General features: G+C 37.0%; 4 protein-coding genes and 1 long non-coding RNA gene across 12 annotated transcripts in view; 3 read left to right on the top strand and 2 right to left on the bottom strand.

Moving 5' to 3' along the window:
• Positions 1-23,177, bottom strand: part of LOC126914696 (uncharacterized) — a 733,243-nt gene that overhangs the window by 24,701 nt on the left and 685,365 nt on the right. The gene's annotated exons all lie outside the window — the stretch shown is intronic.
• The window catches only part of LOC126914788 (uncharacterized), a 415,880-nt gene that overhangs the window by 135,894 nt on the left and 256,809 nt on the right, over positions 1-23,177 (top strand). For 2 of the 6 annotated variants that reach the window (XR_007709798.1, XR_007709797.1), the window contains exons 1-4: positions 604-954; positions 1,089-1,246; positions 1,329-1,464; positions 1,693-1,774. The exons of 2 other annotated variants lie outside the window; for them this stretch is intronic. The gene's annotated coding sequence lies outside the window, so the exon portion shown is untranslated. Of the gene's footprint in view, positions 1-595; positions 955-1,088; positions 1,247-1,328; positions 1,465-1,692; positions 1,775-1,853; positions 2,124-23,177 lie in introns of those variants that run through there. 2 more of the 6 variants (XR_007709796.1, XR_007709804.1) reach the window with 2 other exon arrangements.
• LOC126914764 (uncharacterized) overlaps positions 1-23,177 on the top strand; it is a 192,531-nt gene that overhangs the window by 111,494 nt on the left and 57,860 nt on the right. The gene's annotated exons all lie outside the window — the stretch shown is intronic.
• LOC126914771 (uncharacterized) lies at positions 10,486-14,722 on the top strand. Its single transcript, XM_050719179.1, has 3 exons — positions 10,486-10,708; positions 12,835-13,001; positions 13,914-14,722. Exons 1-3 carry the CDS (start codon positions 10,648-10,650, stop codon positions 14,181-14,183), a joined length of 498 nt encoding a protein of 165 aa, XP_050575136.1. The 5' UTR covers positions 10,486-10,647; the 3' UTR covers positions 14,184-14,722.
• Positions 16,098-16,526, bottom strand: LOC126914938 (uncharacterized). The gene is made up of 2 exons (XR_007709958.1): positions 16,404-16,526; positions 16,098-16,294 (listed from the first exon to the last, which is right to left on the bottom strand). It is a non-coding gene; the product is annotated as an uncharacterized LOC126914938 (long non-coding RNA).

Here is a 23,177-nt window from a genome sequence, read left to right as displayed (position 1 = left end):
TTAAGAATAAAGGTTGGCCGGCAATACGATATGCTTACAACTGTAAATACCTTTCAGGTTCGTTCGTAGAATATGCAATAGAGAAAGAACGACTAATATTGGAAGTAAAAAGTGAAATGGATGAAGAGGTGAGGATACACCTGATTGTCATTGGATTACCTATCGAAGTCCAAGACAAAATCGAAAGCGATAATATACAGACAACAAATGACCTAATAGGAATATATTTAAATATATTATGCAAACGTTGGACAACGTTATGTTTTGTTAAGCTAACAGGATACACTAAAAGTCCATTATCAAGAAAGGGGATGTGGCCCGTAAGCAAGTATGTTCTTCTCGATATGACCATCAGACAGTACCTGTGATGCGGTTATCCCGGAAGTACATTGCGGAGTCGGTAGAGAGCGTTTCCTGACCTCTCGCCAGGGAGACGATAGATGAGGATTTAAGGGTGTCGAATCGGGATCCATGCAACGCGGAGGCGACTCGTTCCTTCGCCCTTCCTCTTCCTCTTCGCCCGATGTGCATTCCTCTATGACGATTTGAGGCTCGCCATAGTTTGCCACATTCACATTCGGGCTGCACAATTGTCTTCTCATCTTGATTTAGAAAACTCTCACTTGAACATAAATAAAACGTTTCTTCGTTGAAACCGTATCATAGTGGAGAACGATCGAACAGTACAAAAGAATGAATAAAAATAAGTCACATTTTTATTAATTTTCTTTTGTATCTAAAAACAAATCTGATAGATTCAAAGATACAAGATCTTCCAATCTTCCTTTATTGCACGTACGAGCAGTTGAAGAAGCACGTGTTCCCCAGACGGATGGACAGAGAGTTACATTAGAGAGACAGACAAGGTTATAGAATAGTTGTTTGAGATTGTGAAGACTGAAGATTTAAGATTTAAAGACTGAAGAAGAAAGATCGGTAGCTCAGGACGTTCAGGTAAACATTGCACCAAAGACTTATAATTTCCCGTTTAGATAATCATCGTTATTGATTGTTATAGACGCATATTAATTGTTGTTCATTTTTATATTTTATCAAATCATTTTATAATAAAAAAACTCGATTTTCAGACTTCAGAATCGATCCCTGAATTATCGCATTATTGAACCTTATAAATATAACACGAGTTAATAATTTAGTTGTGTGTGAAAAATTCAGTGCTTGGGAAAACTAAAAAAACCAGATGTAGAGTTTTCTTACAAGTGGTGACCACTTCAACAATAACGAGGTACTATTGGCATTTGTTTACTGCCGTAAGGAATGCATTTATATTTATTTCACACAAACGTAATAGTATTACTTCTGCATAGGTGTTCGGAAAAATTGAAAAACCCATACATGCGTCCTTAGTCCATGCCGAGCACTTACAGAAAACGCATATATATGTCCTTAGTCCACACCGATAGCTTTCGCCAGACACCTATATGCGCCCACAGCACTCAAAAGGTTAAAACACTGTTCTTTATATCATTTCCCTATTTATAGTTGCGATATCGGGAATAACTTTAGACCGTTTTAAACGTCGTTTACTCGATTAAATCGCGCGTAACGATATTTGTCGTGGAATCTCGCAAAGAACGTAAAGCACACGTAACGATTCATCGATAAATCGGTTAACGACGTTGTTACGATTACCACGAACACACCCGTTAACGATATTTTTTCCATTTTTAGGTTGTTCGCGAACGAAAGAGAATCGTCTCGAGAAAGAAAAATCGCTTATAAGTATTTGAGCACATCGAACTTTCAACGCTCGGTAAGTATTCGTAAAATCCTACAAAAGTATTACAGCCATCTCGATCGTTTAATTCGATTAAAAACATTTTCGTTTTTAGAGAATTTATTCAACGGTAGTCGTTCGATGTACTAGGTTGTCCGAGAAGTTTCTTTCGTTTCATAAAATGATAATAGATGAGCAACAATTTCTGTTTTATATCATTTTATCGAATTAGGTGCGATCCATTTCCTTATATCTCTATTATTATGTTCGTGCATAATTCGATAAACTAATATAAAAGAAAGGACATCGCGCGTCTATTATTTCTTTATAAAACGAACACAACGTATTAAGTTGCCCGAAAAGTGTCTTTCTTTCGCAAAAAGAATTTTTTACAACAGTGCACCTTCGTACAAACGTGAAAGTAAGTTTGTGAAATATCGCGGTGTTTATCTCAACAGAACAAAACGGATCGTACGTAATTCGACAAAATAATATAAAAGAAGGAACGTGCGTCTATTATTTCCTCATAAAACGAGAGAAACTTTTCGGACAACCTAATAGTAGCGGTACAGCAAGAATAACCTTTCAGAGGCGAATCGTATAGAACGGATAAAAAGAAAAAATAGGAAACTAGGAAAGTAGAAAAAAGTCGGAGATTTCATGCGAAAACGGAGAAGCGCACTAGCGCGCGACGAGTTTTCCAAGCGTTTTATCTACGACAAATGCAAACACCATTTGGCTGAATATCTGACAGCACAGGCGGTATGACCCATGTTGAACCATGTTGATCGAAACGACGAAAGGTCACGCGTTAGCCTGCGTTGACAAAACGGTGCCACTTGAGTGGAATCATGCGATTTCTCTTACCGTATCGTCGTTTGATCCTTCCGTCGATTCTAATGGAAAATTGAAATTTCATTTCTGTTGCTTCTTAACAACACGACATAACGAGAAATCGAACGACTCGTTGTTATTTCATTTCGCTCTATCTCCTCGTTTTATTTATACATCTTTCGAAAAGCTATCGTCGATAGCGTAAACAGTTAACCGCGTTTCATGAATTAAACAGGTCGAGAAAAATGTTAATCTCGGTGTGTTTCATCTGTCGTATAATATAAAACATTACCATTTACCATAAAAATTCCAAATTTTAGTAAGAAGCGCTAAGAATGTTATTTAGTGGTACGTTCGCTTTGTCAGTAAAACTGAAAAATTTGATTTGTTCCTTTGTTATATCGGTTATTCCCTGTACAACGTATTCCTTTTTATAAACTCAGTTGATTATTTTCACCGATATATCGGCTATGCCCGAATTGTTTACGCAATTTTGTCTGCTTGCAAATTGAGTGGATGTTTTACTGCGTGTGTCCGGTATTCCCCGATAACGATCGAAATATAATACAGAAAATATAATGCGATTCAGTTTTTTGGTCGAATGTGTGTTGAATAAATTATCGAATATGCAATTCCACGAACACGAGCTTCGAAAGTTGCTCCACCATCTACGAGTTCAACCGTAAAACCTACGCTTCCTATCAAAAAACATTTCCCCAATTTTATACCAGTTATATCATTGATCGAATCCACTTCACGTTGCTGGTGTTAGATTTGCCAAGTGCCACTTTGTGCGATATTCTGTTTCGAGAAATACCACACTGGGAGGATCCACTGAATTTCTTCTATCTTTTCACATTTTTCTTGTTTACGAATTTTGTTATTTTGTTACAATTTTAACATTTTATGTGGGAAATAATTCATTTTTTCGAAGAAAAATGTAAGCCATCGTCATTTTGGTTTAACGTCGTCGTAAAACTTATAACAGGAACACGTAACACATTTTCTTTGTGTTCGACGTGTATACTCGTCGTCGTTTATTTTTATTTGCATTTTATTCACGTTGATTTCTAAAACTAAATTCCACGGTTAACTGGTTAACAGTACATCGCGCTTCGTGAATATTTCAATTCACTCTTCTATGCTAAGGAATCGCACGAGTCATCTGATGCGTCATTCGTCTATCATCTGACACGGACGAAGAAAGGAAGAATTTCTCGAGATTTTACGCAGAACGAAAATTTGTTTTTCGATATACGCTACAATTTTGTTCTTCTCATAGAGATTATACGAGAAAGTAAAATGTACTATTGTTCGTTTTATTCCGCGCGATTCTCAACTTTTATAATCTCGCGTAACGTAACAAAGCATTGCAAAAAGAAATAAAAAGGTGGAAAAGTAAAAACTGAAAAATATGTTGCACGTAAAAATTTCTTATGATTTCTCTTCAAACTTTGAAAATTTGGATTCAAATTAACGCGATATAGTATCATTTACATGTACAGTTTAGTTGATAACAAACTAACAGCAAACAAAGCAATGTTTATCGCTGTTTTACGAAATTTATTTATTACACGACTTATATTTGTGTGACTTTTTCTTCGTAATTTCTTAATTGATTGTTATTCTGGGTGTTTAGATATTTTTCATTCTGTCCACAGTTTCCACTCGGTCGTATCTTCAATTCGTTAACAAACTTTCTCGAGTTTGAGGAAAATATGAGAGAACCGTTACTTTATATGCAAGTTTCTTTCTTCGAACGTTAAAAGTTCGAAATTTTCTTCAAGCATCAGGAGTATTTTCATTTGTCGAAACGAGGACGAAATTGGGGTATAAAACTTGGCGAGCGCTGCAGCATCGAGAATTAATGATATTGTGCTTCAACTTAATTTATCGCCATGAAAATGCTGGTCTGCACTTAGTCGACCACGAACTTTTACTATTTCGGACTTTTTCCTCCTAATATTTTATATTGGGTTGGCAACTAAGTGGTTGCGGATTTTATCATTAGGTGGCACTGACAAAGTCCGCAATCACTTAGTTGCCAAACCAATATTATCGTTCCATCTGAAACTTCTATTATTTAAAGCATCGTATTAAACCTTGTGTCCGAGTACAATGTTTCCAGTAATATTATACAGGTTGGTTGGTAACTGGTGGTACAAACGGAAAGGAGGTGATTCTACGCGAAAAAGAAGTCGAAAATATAGAATAAAAATTTTTCGTTTGAGGCTTCGTTTGAGGCTTCGTTTGAACCCTGTATGTTGGGTTGTCCGGAAAGTGTCTTTCTTTCAAAGAGACGTCTTTTTCAACGACGCATCTTTATACAAACATAAAACCTAATCTGTCGAACATTGTGATCTTTAGTTTGATAAAACAAAACGGATCATAGGTAATTCGATAAAATAATATAAAACGGAAAATGTGCATCCATTATTTCCTTATAGAACGAAAGAAACTTTTCGGACGACCTAATAGTTTCGTATTGCCATAAACGGAGAAAATTCGAACTTTCTAAGTAACGTTATATGGTAATACTATATAACGTAATACGTTATAACGTAACAATATACAACGTTATACGTTATTACGTAATAGTAAAAGGTATGTAAATATGAAACCGGAATTTTCGCATAGAAAAATACACGTTTATTGTATATAATTATACGTTATATGGTAACACCATATAATGTTATACGTTATAACGTTAAAATGTACAACATTATACGTTATAACGTAACAATATAGAACGTTATATGTTATTACGTAATAGTATATAACGTTATACGTTACATGGTAATACTATATAACGTTATAAGTTACATGGTAATGCTAAATAACGTTATACGTTACATGGTAATACTATATAACGTTATTCGTTATAACGTAACAATATACAACGATGCACGTTCTTACGTAATAGTAAAAGGTATGTAAGTATGAAACCGGAATTTTTGTAAAGAAAAATACACGTTTATTGTATGGTAATTATACGTTATAACGTATCACTATATAACGATATACGTTATATGGTACTACTATATATCGTTATACGTTATAACGTAACAATATACAACTTTATACGTTATATGGTAATACTATATAACGTTATTCGTTATAACGTAACAATATACAACGTTATATGTTATTACGTCATAGTATAGAGCGTTATACGTTACATGGTAATACTAAATAACGTTATATACTACATAGTAATACTATATAACGTTATACGTTATAACGGAACAATATACAACGTTATATGTTATTACGTAATAGTATATAACGTTATACGTTACATGGTAATACTATATAACAATATACGTTACATGGTAACACTAAATAACGTTATATGTTACATGGTAATATTACATAACGTTATTCGTTATAACGTAACAGTATACAACGTTATACGTTATTACGTAATAGTAAAAGGTATGTAAATATGAAACCGGATTTTTCGCATAGAAAATTACACGTTTATTGTATGATAATTATACGTTATATGGTAACACCATATAATGTTATACGTTATAACCTTAAAATGTACAACATTATACGTTATAACGTAACACTATAACGTTATAACGTATATAACGTTATACGTAATATGGTAATACTATATAACGTTATACGTTATAACGTTAAAATGTACAACATTATACGTTATAACGTAACACCATATAACGTTATACGTAATATGGTATTACTATATAACGTTATACGTTATTATGTAGTATTATATATCGTTATACGTTATATGGTAATACTATATATCGTTATCCGTTATAACGCATGAATATACAACGTTATACGTTATTACGTAATAGTATATAGAGTTATACGCCATATGGTAACACCATATAACGCTATACGTTATAACGTAGTAGTATACAACGCAATACGTTACACGGTAACACCATATAACGTTATACGTTATAACGTAACAATATACAACGTTATACGTTATTACGTATTAGTTAAAGGTATGTATATATGAAACCGGAATTTTTGTATCGAAAATACTCGTTTATTGTATGATAATTATACGTTATATGGTAACACCATATAATGATATACGTTACAACGTAATAACGTATAACGTTGTACATTATGGTATACATTATACATATGGTGATACTATATAACGTTACACGTTATTATGTAATAGTTTATATCCATATACGTTATATGGTAATACTATATAACGTTATACGTTATAACGTAAAAATGTACAACATTATACGTTATTACGTAACAGTATATACCGTTATACGTTATATGGTAATACTATATATCGTTATACGTTATATTGTAATACTATATAACGTTATACGTTATTACGTAATAGTATATATAGTTATGCGTTATATGGTAATACTATAGAACGTTATACGTTATTACGTAATAGTATATATCGTTATACGTTATATGGTAATACTATATAACATTGTACGTTATAACGTAACACGATATAACGTTATACGTTATATGGTAATACTATATATCGTTATGCGTTATATCGTAAGAATATACTACGCTATACGTTGTTACGTCATAGTATATAATGTTATACTTTATATGCTAATACTGTATAACGTTATACATTATTACGTAATATTATATATCGTTATACGTTATATGGTAATACTATATAACGTTATACATTATAATATTATATATACGACTTAATTGAAAATTACCATGACACTTGACATCACGCGTTGCTCGAGAGCGAAGTTAGGCGGATGTTTATATCGTCTGGGAGTCCCAGAGCAGCAGTTAAGGGTTAATATCGAGAGCGCAGCGATGGTAAACGTTATAATAATACAAAGTTCCGATATTCTCTAACTCTAACCATTCTACAAATTTCATCTTTAAACGGTATCATGATCTGGTCCTGGTTTAACCAATTGGCTGTTTTCCACGAGTATACTCGTCACGAAGAGATGGCAGTATTTTACGTTACGACGAGCCCCGTCAGTACTAAATTGAAAAATAAAACAGCCGTTTCGTAACAACTTAATTGTATATTATAACAGCCACCTGTACTCCGTGTTCGACGAGTATACTCGCCATCGCTTACTGTTCGCGACACACTTTTAGGTACACGCTTTTCAAAGAGGTCGCAACCGCTAACTGCTAAACTTTTTTATTCTGACATTGAAATTTAACAGGAATAAATCAATGTCAGCGGCAATTTCAGTTCTATCCTTGGCACGTAAATACAATATAATTTACCTTTAACGAAAATGAATGCAATTATTCGTAATTATTCGCGATACTATTTACTTATATATTTTCCTATGTTGTCTTACGTATCTGTTATTTGTAATAGATGAGATCGAACGAGAAATATTACAGGATCAGCAGCAGGGTTAATTTATCAGTGTAAAAATATGCGCAAACTTCCACGATCCAGTTATAACACGCGATATAATTCGCTATTTGCTTAGCTCGCTTCGCCAACTGCCAGCCTCGCTATCTTTGTCCATGAGGATCTATTAAGATTATCATTTTAATTACACGTTGGTCGATCGAACGGCCAACGAGAAACGCGGCCGACAATTTTGATTAAATAGCCGCTAGCGTTACCGAGAACACGGCTCGTGTAAAACAATTTCGTCAGACAATTTTAGTTATCGGATTTGTTCGGCGAGACGCGCAAAGAAACCGGCTTTCACCTCGTCAAAGGCTACGTTTCACGCGAAACTCGCGCCAGTTACAGCGTTAACTTCCTTTGTAGTATTCATGGTGAAATCGCCAATTCATTTCCACCGTCTAACGAGAAAGACGAAACGGACGTATTCTCGGTGAACGCTTCCCTTTCGCGTCTCTGCCGTTCTTCGAATCGCTCTGCTTCAACGCAGTACAACCAGCCAGCTCTCTCGTTCGACAGCTGACAAATTGCCTGCGTAACTTGTTTGCCGCGACCGCGAGAACTATGTTTTAAGTCGAATGATCGTCAGATGTTACGAACAATTGGAAATTATCTTCATTTCCCATATCGCTGGCCGATGCTCACGATCTGTTCAGTTTGGAAAACATGGAACAGCTCGCTGGACGATTAGTTTGAATTTTACGGAATCGCGCTTGAGGTGGAATATGCCGAGATCGTAGAATCGTTGATGTTCGACTGCTCCCACGAATACTCTGGTGTCTGTACGTTTTATCAGTCGAACCTAACATTTCTCAGTGACGGATAAGTTTCTTTTTAAAAAATCTACACATTCTTTTCTCTGTTCGAATAGAATAGAATAGAATTCCGATAAATAAGAATTTGGTATGAAACTAACAACGTTCCAGTCGTACAGAAAGAAAATACAATTTAATTAAAAACGTGGGAGGTGGTGTAAGAATCGGCGATAGAATTCATCAAGAGTACGTGACGTTGGAAAAGCTACAGTCACAGATGTTAGAAAATGGAAACGTGATATTGAGAATTATGTAAAGCACGTGGATTGCTCGAATGATGGGGTAAATGTGGGGAAACCTTAAATACACTGATGTAATGGGATGGTTTCGTTGTGATAAAGACGATAATAACGACGATTTTATACAAATGGAAACAGCCAGCTAAAACGATAATGGAGAGGCACATTCCCATGCCGAAGCACCCACGCCACTCGAAAAAGGGGCTTCGATCGTATAAAATTCACCGCGCAAAAGCTCCCAGGTACAGAGAAAATGTAATTTTGCGCAGTTATTTCTACCGAAAGAATCATGTGACGTGGTGCTTAAAAAGATATGGAATGTATAAATATTCAAAAAATCAATTTTATAAAATTAAATCTATCGATCCATTAATAGGATTAAAAGAAAGGAATACATCCGAAATGTACACAAAATTGAAGGAAAGGAAGATTTGTATAAAAATTGTAATAATAGGATGCAGCAATTTCACGATACCATTTAATTAAAGTGGGTGTATATTTTTTTGAGAGCATCCTCTGTACATCAGAAATATATTACGAAATAGAAATATGTTATTACTGGTTTTCCGATGAGAATCCGAAGTGTATCAAAAATTTAATCGGCGTAGATATTTATCGACGCAACAGTTGCAATTTCACAGATACAAATATCTTGCGAGTTCTCTCATCGTCGTAATTTGTATCTCCTTTATATACATCGTCTGTCTGAATATTCTTTCCAATATTCTAATTGGACTGTAGATTTTGATGCAAATTCATATTTTTGAGAATATGATTGAAAAGAAAAAAAAAAAAAGAGAAGTAAAGAGTATTTTGTATATTTTATATTTTCTTTCGTATCACGTGCATTTTGTACAATTTTATTGAAATTGGATTACAAGAGCTAAGCAAATCGAACATCAAACAGACTACGCGTCGTGTGTTACTTTATAGGAAAATCAGGACAATGTCTGTAACATTCGTAGTATTTTACGATCCTATCTACGATAGCAATTAAAAGTTCATCAAACAGATGATTACATCACGTACAAGCCATTTGAAAGTCAAATTGTTCCATTTTCCGAAAATTTATTCTTTCTAACTCTTTAAGAGTATTACATCGTGGCTTATTAACATACTAAATAATAATTGACTGTTCGAATAGTTTGATGATTTTTGGAAAGTACGTGTCCCTGATAAATATAACTTCTATGCACACTTCCAATTAAACGAAAGATATTTTTACGGCGAGTGTCGGACTATTTTAGCTTTCGAGGCATTGTAAGTTGAATTTTAGTTGCGGCGTCGACAAATCATTGATTCAGTGACAGTGAATTTTCTTTTTTCTGGGTGTGATGCGAATGCGCAGAAACTTTGACGTCAAACGTTCCCGCTGAACGAACAGGACCTTCCGACTGCCATGGATATTGATTTTCCTTGGGCTTCAAGGTTTCTGGAGCAGCTGTACCCATCCAGCGCAGACTCCGGCTATTCTCAATATGGCTGTCTATTGTACCCAATCCGCTCGTTTTGCGTTGCAACGCGCTCGCCGCTATACACCAGCATGCGATCAATGCGCCAAGGACATCAGCCGATCGCAATTTAAACAGCCGAATTTATTTTCGAATGTGACGCGCTAGACGTTATCAACATGGCCGATACATGTACCCTGTCACGTACTTCCTGATCGTCGCGTCTATCTCCATGGTCGTAAGCATCAATGGTAAGCCTCGCATTTCACTCGCTTTGTCGGGCTGCTTAAACCTTCGCCTCTTTAATTCGACGCGTTTCTCACACGTTTCGCCACGAATCAAATTACATTTTTCTGAAATTAAAAATTCGCCGATACGCGTTGTCCATCTTCGGTATTTGCGAGAGAAGAAAGCGATTCTTGCGCCTTATTCGACACGCCGATTTTCACGTCGATACGATCGGAATACCAAAGTTGATCGACTCGACAATGTATTGACCAGTTAGCTGTTGCGACTAATGCGACTAAAATGCGTTAGAAAGGACAGAACAACTACTTTGTTCACGCTGTATTATAGTTTTTTCATAATAATTATTTATATCTCTTCATTTGTTCGTTTTACCTGGTCCTGGCTTCCGAATGGTCGAAACGTCTTCAAATTTACGAATATATTTTAGTTTTCGCTGAAATTGCAGTTTAAACAGCAAAAACTGCTTTTTACGCGTGACGAGTATACTCGTCAAGAGTAGGTAACTGGTTAAGACGGAAGATAATTTGCCAGGATAGACAATGGCGGTATTTCGTCTTTGAGAATTTTTAATTTGAGGAATTTTTCTTTCAACAAAGAGCGTTTCTGTAATGGAAAATGGAAGTTTCTGTTTCTTCCCATTTTTCTCTTTCTTTCTCGAGGTTCCTTTCAATTACATGGCCCTATTTGTTTTACGAGCAAGTTGCGTTTTAGGAGCGTGTTTCGTTGAGGGAGTTTTCACTAGATGTCTGAAGGAACGATGTTTCGTCTATTTATAGCGAAGATCTTCCTCTACATATAAACTGCATATAGAGGAAAGTGCACCTGTTGAAGCCTTCACTCGTAGGTGTTAGCCATTTGTGTTACGAATCGTGTAAACAACGATCATCGTACACGGTGCATTTAATTGACTTTTCTTCCGTGATAAGCTTCGCGATGAATTCTCATTTCGAGGCTACCTTTTTCATTTACCGTCTTGCCTACGTTTCCTATGTATAAAATAAATAATTCATACTGAATACATCTATTTCTATTTTTTCTTTTTCTTTAGATAAGAAGAATATTACAATCAACTTTCACAGAGAATTTTTAACATTAGATCGTCCCAAAAGTGTCTTTTATCTTATAAGGAAATAATAGACGCACAACATTTTTTGTTTTAAATTATTTTATTGAATTACGTTTAATCCATCTTATTCTATTGGAACCAGATGTGAAATAAAACAGTATAATTTTTAACTTCATGAAATATACATAGAATATTTCGTGGATATCGAATCTGCAGTCTTGCGTAGATCCAATTGTCGTATAGATGCAAACGTAGTCGTATACCGTCTGTTTAGTCTTCGGAGATGATCCAATCTGTTAAGAAGCTGAAACTCTAGAGGATTGGTACGATTGGTCAAACTTGCGTGGAAGCGTTTTTCCGAACTTGGAAATATCTTTCAGAACTGTAGGTATTTTTAAGTACCCGTGTATGATTTCGTTGATTACCTGCCAATGGATAAGGAATACGTTTGCTGCTCTCGGAATACGTTTAATTGAAATAAATCGAAATAAATTTTTCGTAATTTCCGGATACGTTTACGATATTTTGCTTGCCAAGTCTTACCGTCGGACGTATCGCAAGAACAGCAGGAAAATTTGGCGAAATATCGTTAGAGACGCTATTCGACGGAAAAGCTAAACATCCGAAGAATTCCGTTGTAAATAAGAAACCTAAACCGATGTTTCACCTTAATAGACGATTTCCTCGATGATATCCCTTTCCGCAATCTTCCTAGCAATCTTGTCGACGAACGCGACGAAATTTCATCCTACGCATATCGCCGATGTGTCTGTAAATGTCAAGACTAATATCTATTTATTTGTACAAAAATGTACAAAAATCTGACGTTAATGAAAGCACGACACATTTGTTTGAAAAATGAAAGAAAGGAAGAAGTAGAAGGAAGTAATTTCTAAGAAATAAAAGAGAGAAAGATGCGAAGCATTAAAAAGTAGACAACGATTTGCCCAACGTCTTACGTCCGATTCCTACGTCGATTTTAATAATCTTTAGAAATCTAGGATAAATCACGATTTCTATTAATTAATACGTATTTGTCGGTTGATTGTGTCCGATGATCAGGCCAACTGTTAACTACGGAACATCGAACTCACGCAGCGTCGGAACGAGCAAACGATTTATGGTGTCATCAGTGTGATACAATGGAAGATGGAGAGAGATGCGCCAATCTGACCGGAAACTTCACCACTTTCGGGCACAAGTGCACTGGTGATAAAAGGACCTGTATGGTAATGACAAATGATAACAGCGATTCAAACGCTTGTTGATTATACACAGGTCACGCACGTGTTTCAGCAGATGTTTGATATTTTGCTTTGATCGCGTGCTTTTAAAGCAAACAGAATATAGCAAACAGCTAGCTAAAAGCGATATTAGTTATCGTCAACACGAGAGCGAGAGAAGGCTGTTCAAGATAGAGCCACAGTTTCATTTCGTTCATAACGCGATTTTAGTGTTTGGAAATGTTCAATATAGTCGATCAATTCAGTTTCATAATAATTACGTACTTTATTGAAATTGAATCCGCTTTATAGGAACATATGTACATGGTGTACACATTTGAGGGAATATGCAAATGCAATTTTTTATTTGTTCTTCTTATTTATTGGTAATCAACAATGATATTGGATATGATATAATTGTACAGTTTGCACATACACGGCAAAAATTTTACGAAATCCGTAATCGATATTAACCGACCGAATTAACAATGAACGAGCCGTATTCTCTGGAAATGATGCGAGATATTCTGGAAAATTGATATTCCCTTGACTAAAAATATGTTACGTTCACACTCACTCGTGTTCGTTACAAGTTCCAATGTGAAATGTCATACAGAGTGAAACAAGGAATTGTTGCAAATATTAATTTAATTTTAGTATCAAGAATCATTCTACGTACATGTAGAATTCTTTCTCATCTTTTCTTTTCAGTCTTCTTTTTTCTCTTTTCGCTCGATACTATCAAGTTCGTGGTTTAATGCCGCCCAAAATGAGCTCGTACTCGGACAAAATTAAAAGAAATACTATATTTTAGCGTACGAGTGTCTCCTGCGATCCGCTAGGACATGTCATATAACGAACATCGTGAAAGTTTAAAATCTGCAAATATTCCTTTCACGTTTGCTTCTTTCTCTTCAGGTAAAGCGATTTTCTTACACTACCAGCACCGAAGATTCAACGTCTAGTCCACAAACTTGGTCGGTGGAGAGAAAGTGTACTAACAAATGCGACTCCGGATGTATAGTGGTCGGTGAACGAACAAAACTCTCCGCTTGCACCACTTGCTGCGAGAAATCGTTTTGCAATATCGGTACCGGTGCTGCGAACGATCTGACGATAAGAGGGATCGATCTGTTTCTAGCTTTAGTATTACAAATTACATTAACAATTATCATGTATCCGTCCTGACATTGCAGACGAAGTAACACACGATCGTGAATCATTTTAGTCGCCGATGAGAATAATTGGTTCCATTAACGCGTTTATACGTACATTGTAACATACACTGTAATATTACACAACAACACAATACATAAGATTTGTCGCATTACCAATGAAAATGCTGTTTTCATTTTATAAATGTGTACATGGAGTTTCATTCCTTATGTGTTTCATAATAATATTACGATGAATATTGATTAATAAGTCAATAAAATTACGACGATATCGATAATACGAAGCTCAGAAATAAGAAAATAATAATGATGTTCTCGTTCTAATGATATCGATAAATCAAAGAACAATTGATAATATAAAAAGGGGATGTTCTTAAGAATACGATGCTCATAATTATAATAATTACAAATACAATCAAATCTACGAGAATGAGATTTAAAACACTGCTAAATTATTACCCGATCGTTCAACGAACCAATGTAATTAAAATTGTAAATTTTAGAAAAATTGTTATAGCAATACACTACCAATAAATTGTATAAAGTAACAAACTTTTCTGAAAAAGAAACTCATTAAAACTCTCGATATAATAATAAATACTTTTTATCGATTTCCATTTTTCCATTATCCTCTACTTAATTCCCAAGGATGACAATGAGAAACATATTAGGTTGTTCCAAAAGTCTCTGTCTGTTTTATAAGAAAATAATAGATGCACAACATTTTTTCTTTTATATTATTTTATTGAACTTTGTATGATCCGTTTTCTACTAATAGAACAAAATGGATCATAATGTAAAACAAAAAATGATGTGCATCTGTCACTTCCTTATAAAACGAAAGAAATTTTTGGGAAAACCCAATAGAATGGGAATTTTCTCGTGGACACATAACATTAGAAAATTGTACACAACTTTTATTTAAATTCCTTCGTACGATCTCTGTACAATATTCTTTTACTAATTATACCTTAATTTTTAAGTATCCTCCGATTGGTTTCCAATTATTTTGATTATTTTGCAGGAAGCGAACAATTTTAACGATCGGCATATTTTTCGATACTCGTGAACAAGAGTGTACAACCTGGACGTTTATACACACCCACATTTCTCTCAAACGCACAAACATCCGCATTCCGTTTATAATACTAAAATTTCGCTGGAAACAGGGAAACGCGAGATCAGGTATCTACTAAATCGCTTAAACTATATAGTTTATACCAGCGCGTTTACAGCTGTAACCAATTAACGTAATTACACTGCCTAAATGAAAGCATTCAGTTTATACTCGTGCATTCTGTTCTTTCAACAGCATCCTGGAAATCTGCGTGTTATCATTTTCGTAGAAATCGAGAGAGCTTAGGTTAAATGTAGATCCGACATCGTCAAACGGAAAATTACAAAGTTCTTGAATTCCTGGAAGGTTCTAACGGGATATAGGGTTTTGTTCCAATGGAAAACGCATATTCGTTTCTAGGAATCGGTTTTAATTAAATTTCCACATCCGTGAACAAAGGGATATGATTTATCGTGCGATAGCATATAATGAAAACTAAGGCAAAGAATGGAATTTTTTGTTTTTCGTAGAAAACGTGAGACGACATCGCCTTGTTAAGAGGAAATAAAACCATTCCAGGAAAGAATAACGATCGTCGTTAAGCGTAATGTAATTTCTTTCTGAAGAGTCATACTAATCTATCGCCCACGCGTAATGCCTCGATGCTAAGCATCTCTCATTTTGCATCTCGTTCGTTGCCATTCATCTCGTCGTGTAAAACGCAAATAAAATGGAAAGAAATATTTTTTATTCCAAGAAGCAATTATTCAAACAACAATTTATCAACGGATAAAAAAATCAGAAATGTCCCTTTTAATATTTTTAAAATTAATATTAAAACCATCTTTCTCTTCTTTTTTACACTCTTACTTATCTGAAATTCTTTATCTCCTAATTTCGATAAACCATTTTACAAAACGTAGGCTATTGTCCGTTTTACGTTTAACTGTTATGAAATTTTGCAGTCCATTTACGCATAATCTTGCGAGTAAAGTACATTTTGCCAAAAGTAATCGAGCGTCTGTCTACTTTTGAACAATACTGTACCCAACAGCTACTTACAGTGGCTACAAAAAGTATTTCTGTATTATTTCTACTATTGTGTTTATCCCTGCGTGCTAATCAATTATATTAATTGAAAGCATATTAAGTGTCCTCTGTCTGCAAAAGCCTTACCGACATTTACACGCTGGATCGTTTAGGATCATGCAATATCTGTTTACGTTCTCGTGTTTTAAAAAGTGTGCTCAAAAATTCTTGAATACTCTTGCAAGTTGTTAGAATATCTTCCAATAATTTCCATATCGATACATGTGAATCTTTTTAAGCGAAGCGGAATCTAAGCAAAAATATGAAGAAAGTGGAAAATCGCTTAAAGTCACTGGTCGAAAACCATCCACTATGCAGATGGACAGATAAATTTCGCGTCACTTGATAGTACTATCGTATGACTACGAACTATTGACACTAGTTGAAAGTGAAATGTAACGGCTGATGAAAAAAAATTGAAAAAGATAGAGATACGTAAGTATTAGCATTAGGTTGGCATAAAAGTTTCTTTCGTTTTGTGAGGAAATAATATATGTACATTTTTTGTATCATATTATTGTATTGAATTATGTATGATCTATTTTGTAGTAATAGAATCCATTTTATTTTATTCGTACAGAATTCAATAACAATAACATTATATTATCCTCCTTCCGGATAGGTAACTGCCGATTAGCCTTTTGACCTTCCATGGCAGCTTCCTCTTGTCAAATTCCTCGTATATGCTCTTCCAGCTGAGCGAATTGAAGGCATTGCTAATATCCAGGGTGATCATCACGCATATTACCTTCTTCCGTTTGCAGATGTTGGCAAACTTCATCACCTGCGTGATGGCATCTACCGTACTCCTCTTCTTTCTGAAGCCATACTGCCTCCGATGGAACGGGTCCATTCCGATGCATCTCTCGATGATCTTCTTAAAGCATTTTTCCCAGATCTTGCTCATGGTTGGGAGAATGCTTATCGGCCGGTACGCGTTCGGGTAGACTGGGATCCTTTCCCGGTTTCCTTAGCAGTATTACTCTGGCCGTCTTCCAGCAGTCTGGGATCCTTCCTGATTCGGTGATGCCGTTGAACGCCCTTGTCACGAGCTCGCTCCTGCGACTCGCTACCAGCTTCGCGATCTCGCCCGGCACGCCATCGACTCCTGCAGCCTTCTTGGTGTTCATTCTTCCGGCGGCATCGACGACATCGCCTTCGCCGATGGCGACGCTGAGGCTAATATCTCCTTCTTCTTCGGTCTCTGCCTCTTCGCGGCCCTCATAATGGGGGGTCCGTGTCCCAAGGTGAATAGCCTCTGTAGGACTGCCTTCACCATGTCGATCGGCATGTCGTTGGTTGGTCCCTTGCTTTTACATTTCTTCATGACCGTGCGATAGGGTTTGCCCCAAGGGTCGCTCTCCAGTATCTTGCAGTATTTTGCCCAAACTGTTTTTTTTCTGCGGGCGATCTCCTTTTTTAACTGCCTTCGGATCTCCTTGTAGGCGTTGACGAGGGTCTCGGTGTTGCCGGCATTCTTCCTCCTTTCTTTCGTCACCTTCCTGAGCGCTTTGTGCGCCTGCGCTCTCAGTTCCGCGATCATCGGGTTCCACCAGTAGTTCGCGTACTTGCGGCTCGCCGCGCAGTTCGACTTCCTTAGCATCCCTTCGCACGTACCTTCGATGCTCTTTTGCAAGGGCTCGGCCCCATCCTCTCCGATAGCCGCGTTGAGGTCCTCCTTCTTCAGTGTGTCGTCGAATCTGCTCAGGAACTCCTCCGGCGACATGTCCTTGGTCACGTACCTGTAGAACTTCGATACGGTTCGGGTCTTCCTCGTCTTAAACCTGTGGAGCACGTACAGATGGTCCGAGGCCGAGTATTTGTCCAAGACCGCGCTTCCGGCGTGTATCTCGCTGACCTTGTTGGATACGCTTATTATGTCGGGGAAGCTCGTCTTCCCGTTCATGAAGAAGGTGTACTTTTCCTTGAGCCTCAATGGAAACACCCGGTGGCCGCTTAGTGCCTCCATTAAGACTCTCCCTCTCTTGTCTGTGGTCGATCCTCCCCAACAGGTTGACTTTGCGTTGAAGTCTCCGGCCACGACGACCTTGTCGTGTCTTCTAGCAACGCTCTTCGTCATAGTCGACAGCGTGTCTATGTATTTGGAGTATGCTAGCTTATTTATGTTGGGCGAACAGTATCCGCTGAAGCAGAAGACGTCGCCGACGCGGACGCCCACTATCCCGTCGCTCTTGACCTCTGTTGTTTCATCAGGCAGTTTGCCATTGAGGAGTGTGACCCATATCGAGGCGTCTCCTTTGGTGTCATTAAACCAATGCGGTAGCTGCCTGTTCGACTCGGAAATTATTATTATATCCGGCCTAAGTTCGATCGCGCATTCGTGCATCATGTCCTGCGCCAGCTTGCATCTGTTGAGGTTTATCTGCAGTATCCTCATTTATTCGCTTTCAACCGCCTTCTATATTCTGGACAAGCCAGGGATCCGGTTACGTGGTCAAATTTCACTCCTTTCTCCTTGCTGCAGATGGAGCAGCAGGGTGCGTTGACGCAGGCAGCTATCGTGTGGTCTTTGGCTCCGCACTTCCTCCAAATCTCCTTTCCAGGGTTTATCGCCGTGCATTTGTTCGCTATGTGCCCGAACATGTGACATCTGAAGCACTTTACCACATTGGGTAGTGCCTTTATCGAGGCTATCGTCAAGCCGGTTCTGATCTTCCGGCTCGCCCCCTCTTTGGCCAGATAGGCTTTCGGCATCGTCACTATTGCCGATTGGGTGCCCCACGGCGCCATTTTTAGGGTCTTTACTTCGACCTCAGTGATATCGCTTATGCCCAGTTGCATTCCTATCACCCTGGCTAGTTCTTCCTTGCCTACGAGCGGGTCTATATCCCTGATCTCTACGGAGGTCTTGTCGCGCATTGGTAGCGCTCTCACCTTGCCTCTTAGCGCCGTGTTCATATCCGCCGCGGTCTTTTTGGCGTCAGCTATAAATCTTAAGATCTATTTAACGAAAGTCCTTCAAACCCACAAACAAAGGGCGGCCAGCACCCTTCCCCAACCATCAACATGGAAATTGACCAATTAACAGTAACTCCAATTTCCCTCACTTTCCGAATGAAGACTTTTCTCCACGATTCCGATGATCTCGTGCCCTTAGACACACCCATCATAGTTTTCCTCGATAGCGTCACCGTGATGGAGAGACACATTTTCGTACGATTTGAACGACGATACAAGTAATTCTCCGGTACGTAGTGCTTGTTCTGTGGCGACCTGAATATAACTTAGACTTCCACGAAATATACACGTTCGACATCCCGTTGTCCGCGGATTCGTTACCGGACCCGAGGCCATTGTCATAGCGCCGCGAGTATCTAACATTGTGATTAATTACCAACGCTGTAATACCACTCACTTGTGCCAATAAACTCTACCATTGTTACACCGCATCGATGGCCAATATCAACGAAGATTCATCGAACACCTCCACCCCCAATCCTATCGTCCAGCCGACATATATATATATATATATATGCATTTCTGATAATCATTTTCAACTCGCACAGGAAAGAAACATCACTGAGGCTACCGTGAATTAAATTCGCGTATCAAGTAACAGGATAGATACGATTCATACGAAGCTTTGCGTCGTTATTCGAGGTAGGAAAAGCTTTAGCAGTGATATCGAGGAAAGCGAAACTACGAAATCATCGCTGTCGTCGAGACAGAAATTGCTGCGAATATCGCGGAAAGCAGAGCGACGGTAAAGAGTATTACAGGAAAAAGTTGTTCGGAATATTAGCCTTGGCAAACATATTTCAAAGCCGTTGAATATGGCGAGATTGTCCGCTTTGTAAATATTTACCGAAAAACATGTCGTACGAAGCTGGGCAATAAACGCGTTTTTCCACAGTTACAAACAAGTATCGTACGTATGAAACAAGTAACGACGAATTTTCCATTCCACGGCACGCGACAATTGACCGTATTATCAGCGTTTCGTCAGAGTTTCAAGAACTGCGTTTTCTTTTCTGTATTTATGGTTTCGCAACTGTAAAACGGAAGGTTTATTCTGGAGATGCGAGTTCGCGTGAACAACTAGCGCAACGAGTAAAAACACGCGGTTTTTGCAACTCGATCGAATTGTTAGCAACTGTGTGTACGAGATCGTATTACTCCCATCGTTGATCGATGTCAGGCTTCTATCCGAGCACACGGACAACGTTCTCCAACGACCAATCAAACATACCAGATAATAATTATTCATTGTATCATTATTGTAGCTATTAACGACACGGGCTTGTTGTCGCATGATAAAAAGCATGTAACTGCGCTGACACGATAATACAGCGAACTTTTGCACGCTGCGCTGGAAAACGCGTCGTTACCTGTTTCGTACGAACGATACTCGTTTGTAATTCTGTTAAGAAACGTCCGTTGACGAACATTATATAAAGTTCTTCCTTCTTCTTCTTCTTCTTCTTCTTCTTCTTGTCTGTAAATCAACTCCTTACAATTTGACGGTTTAAATTTGGCACACCCCGTATATACAGGATGCAACGGAACAACGTCTGAAAGCGAGAACAACGCGAATCCTTGTGGAAAAATGAAGAAAAAGTATAGGATAAAACGTTCTCATTTTCGACTTGGAGAATCGAGTCTGAAAATTTATCAAGTATACTCGAACTGTATCTGAATATCGGTTTGAATAATAAATTTATTTAATTATATAATTAATTTATTACAAAGGAAATACAATCTGGATGTGAATGTTAAATGGAAACAAATTTTGCTAAGTTGAAAATCGATCGTATCGTAATTACCACGACTCGTTGTTTACAGATTAAAAATCTGTTTTACGAATACGAGGAGCTATATATCTACTATTATTAATCAATTTTTATGAAAAATTTCGTACGATGCGCGGATAAATTCTAATTTGATAAATTGTTGGAAACGTGGAAAATTGAATGCAATAAAATTACGTGGCACGGTTTACACGGTTGCAGCTTTATGACCCACTTAGGTCAAGTAGCAATGAAATTTATTGCATATATCGGAAATTCAAGGCACGTAATTGGCAGTTTATAAACAAATTATTTGTTCTCTTAATTAAATTGCCCGCGTCGAAAGCTGTGAAACGTTTTTGTATCGAAATCGAAGAATCCAACATCGCGATCCTATGAATCGAAGAATGCGACGTAAATGTTCGAAGTATGGTTGAGAAACGATAGAAAATTCCAAGTGTTACGCTGTATTTCTCGTTCGATTTAAATCGAAATTTTAATGAGGAACAGCGCCGATTGATATTTAAAAGTGAAACGGTTAAGAGCAACGATACAGGTTTTGTTAAAAGCAATTGGTCTATTTACCTCGCTGTTTAAACAGGTTTGTTTGACGTTACTTTGATCAATTTCCATTGACACTTTTATAGATAGCATTCTTTTTTACGGATGGAAAGCCGTCTGATGGAAATTTGTCTGAAATGTCCGTCGTAAAATTGCATTTTCGCGGGCAACAGAAAACAATGGAATTTTGTACAAAAGCGCAATACTTTAATTAGCGCAAAATTCCATTTTCCCCGCTGGGAAATTGAATTTTCTATTAAAGCGTGATACGTTTAATCAGCGGTGGCGTAATTTCAACAAACTAACAACTGGAATATTGACTTGTCACAATTTTGTGACACCGTATATGTCGTTGATACGTTCCAGTCTGGTCGTATTTACAATTTCAGAAATTTTGCAACTATTTTTTCATTTTATCCGTAACGAGAATAGCGAAGATAAGACAGGCAAACGTGGTAAAACGTTGATAATTCGGTTACAGGGAAATCGAATAAATTTGAAGTTGAAGAAAGTAAGAGAAAGTCGAAACGAAGCAAACGCGATTCCTTAAGCCACGATGTTCAGGGATTTTATAATCTTTCCGGTGACGTCTTCGACGTGGAATACCCAGAAGCTGAGAAATTTATTCTGTACGATGAAAAAGACGATGTCTCCACAGAATACAACGATACAATAGTGGAAGAATTATCGATCGACGTAAATCCTGTTGAGAAATGCTCAGTTGGTATGACCGCTAGTTACTAAAAGGTTACTAGGGTTATGTTGGTACGCATCCTAAACTCGACGCTCTTTTGTCTTGGGATTCGACCACGCCTTAATTGCTAAGACGCATTGGGAGAGTTTAGACGTTTGCTGTGTGATTTGGTGTTTTGTATAAGAGAGAAAATAAAAGGTGTGATAACCAATCCGAGTGGATCCGAGATTGATTATCAACTCCAACCTATATAAAATAACAAATCCCGAGGAAATTGGATACTTCTTTGGTCCTAAATGGCAAAGGAACAGATTATCAAGTAAGTCAAATATTTTTCCAAATGCCATTCTTGTACAATCGTTGCTTTTCTACTTACCACGTACAATATAGCGGTTAATAAATTAACGAATCATCGAATATTACTGAAAGAAAGAAATTGTACTGATATTCCAATCTATCGTGTACAAAAGTAATAATAACAGCATGTAATATAAGAATAGCTTATCTTCAGCCTTAAAAGGAACTCGGTTTACAAGTATTCTCCCTATTGCGTTCCACTCTCGCTTGATCTTCTACACGTTCATCTATATTTCGCTGTTTTTAATTTATTTTATTATTCCCTGTCTATTACACATATGTATATTGTCCATTGCACGAATCTTTATCTATCTTGCCTAATTTAATGTAAAAAAATAGAAAAATAGAAAAATTTGCTGGAGGAATACGTTTACCAAAATTTGTCAAGAATTTTAAAGAAATTTGCAGGATGAAATTCACGGTGATACCGAATTGATATTTTTGAAATTATACTTTTGAAATAATTATTTATATCATAATAATTATTCCACGAACACTTGC

This window comes from Bombus affinis, chromosome 3 (assembly GCF_024516045.1).
Source record: "Bombus affinis isolate iyBomAffi1 chromosome 3, iyBomAffi1.2, whole genome shotgun sequence".
In the NCBI taxonomy this organism is placed as follows: Eukaryota; Metazoa; Arthropoda; class Insecta; order Hymenoptera; family Apidae; genus Bombus; species Bombus affinis.
This window is presented reverse-complemented; position numbering and strand designations above follow the sequence as displayed.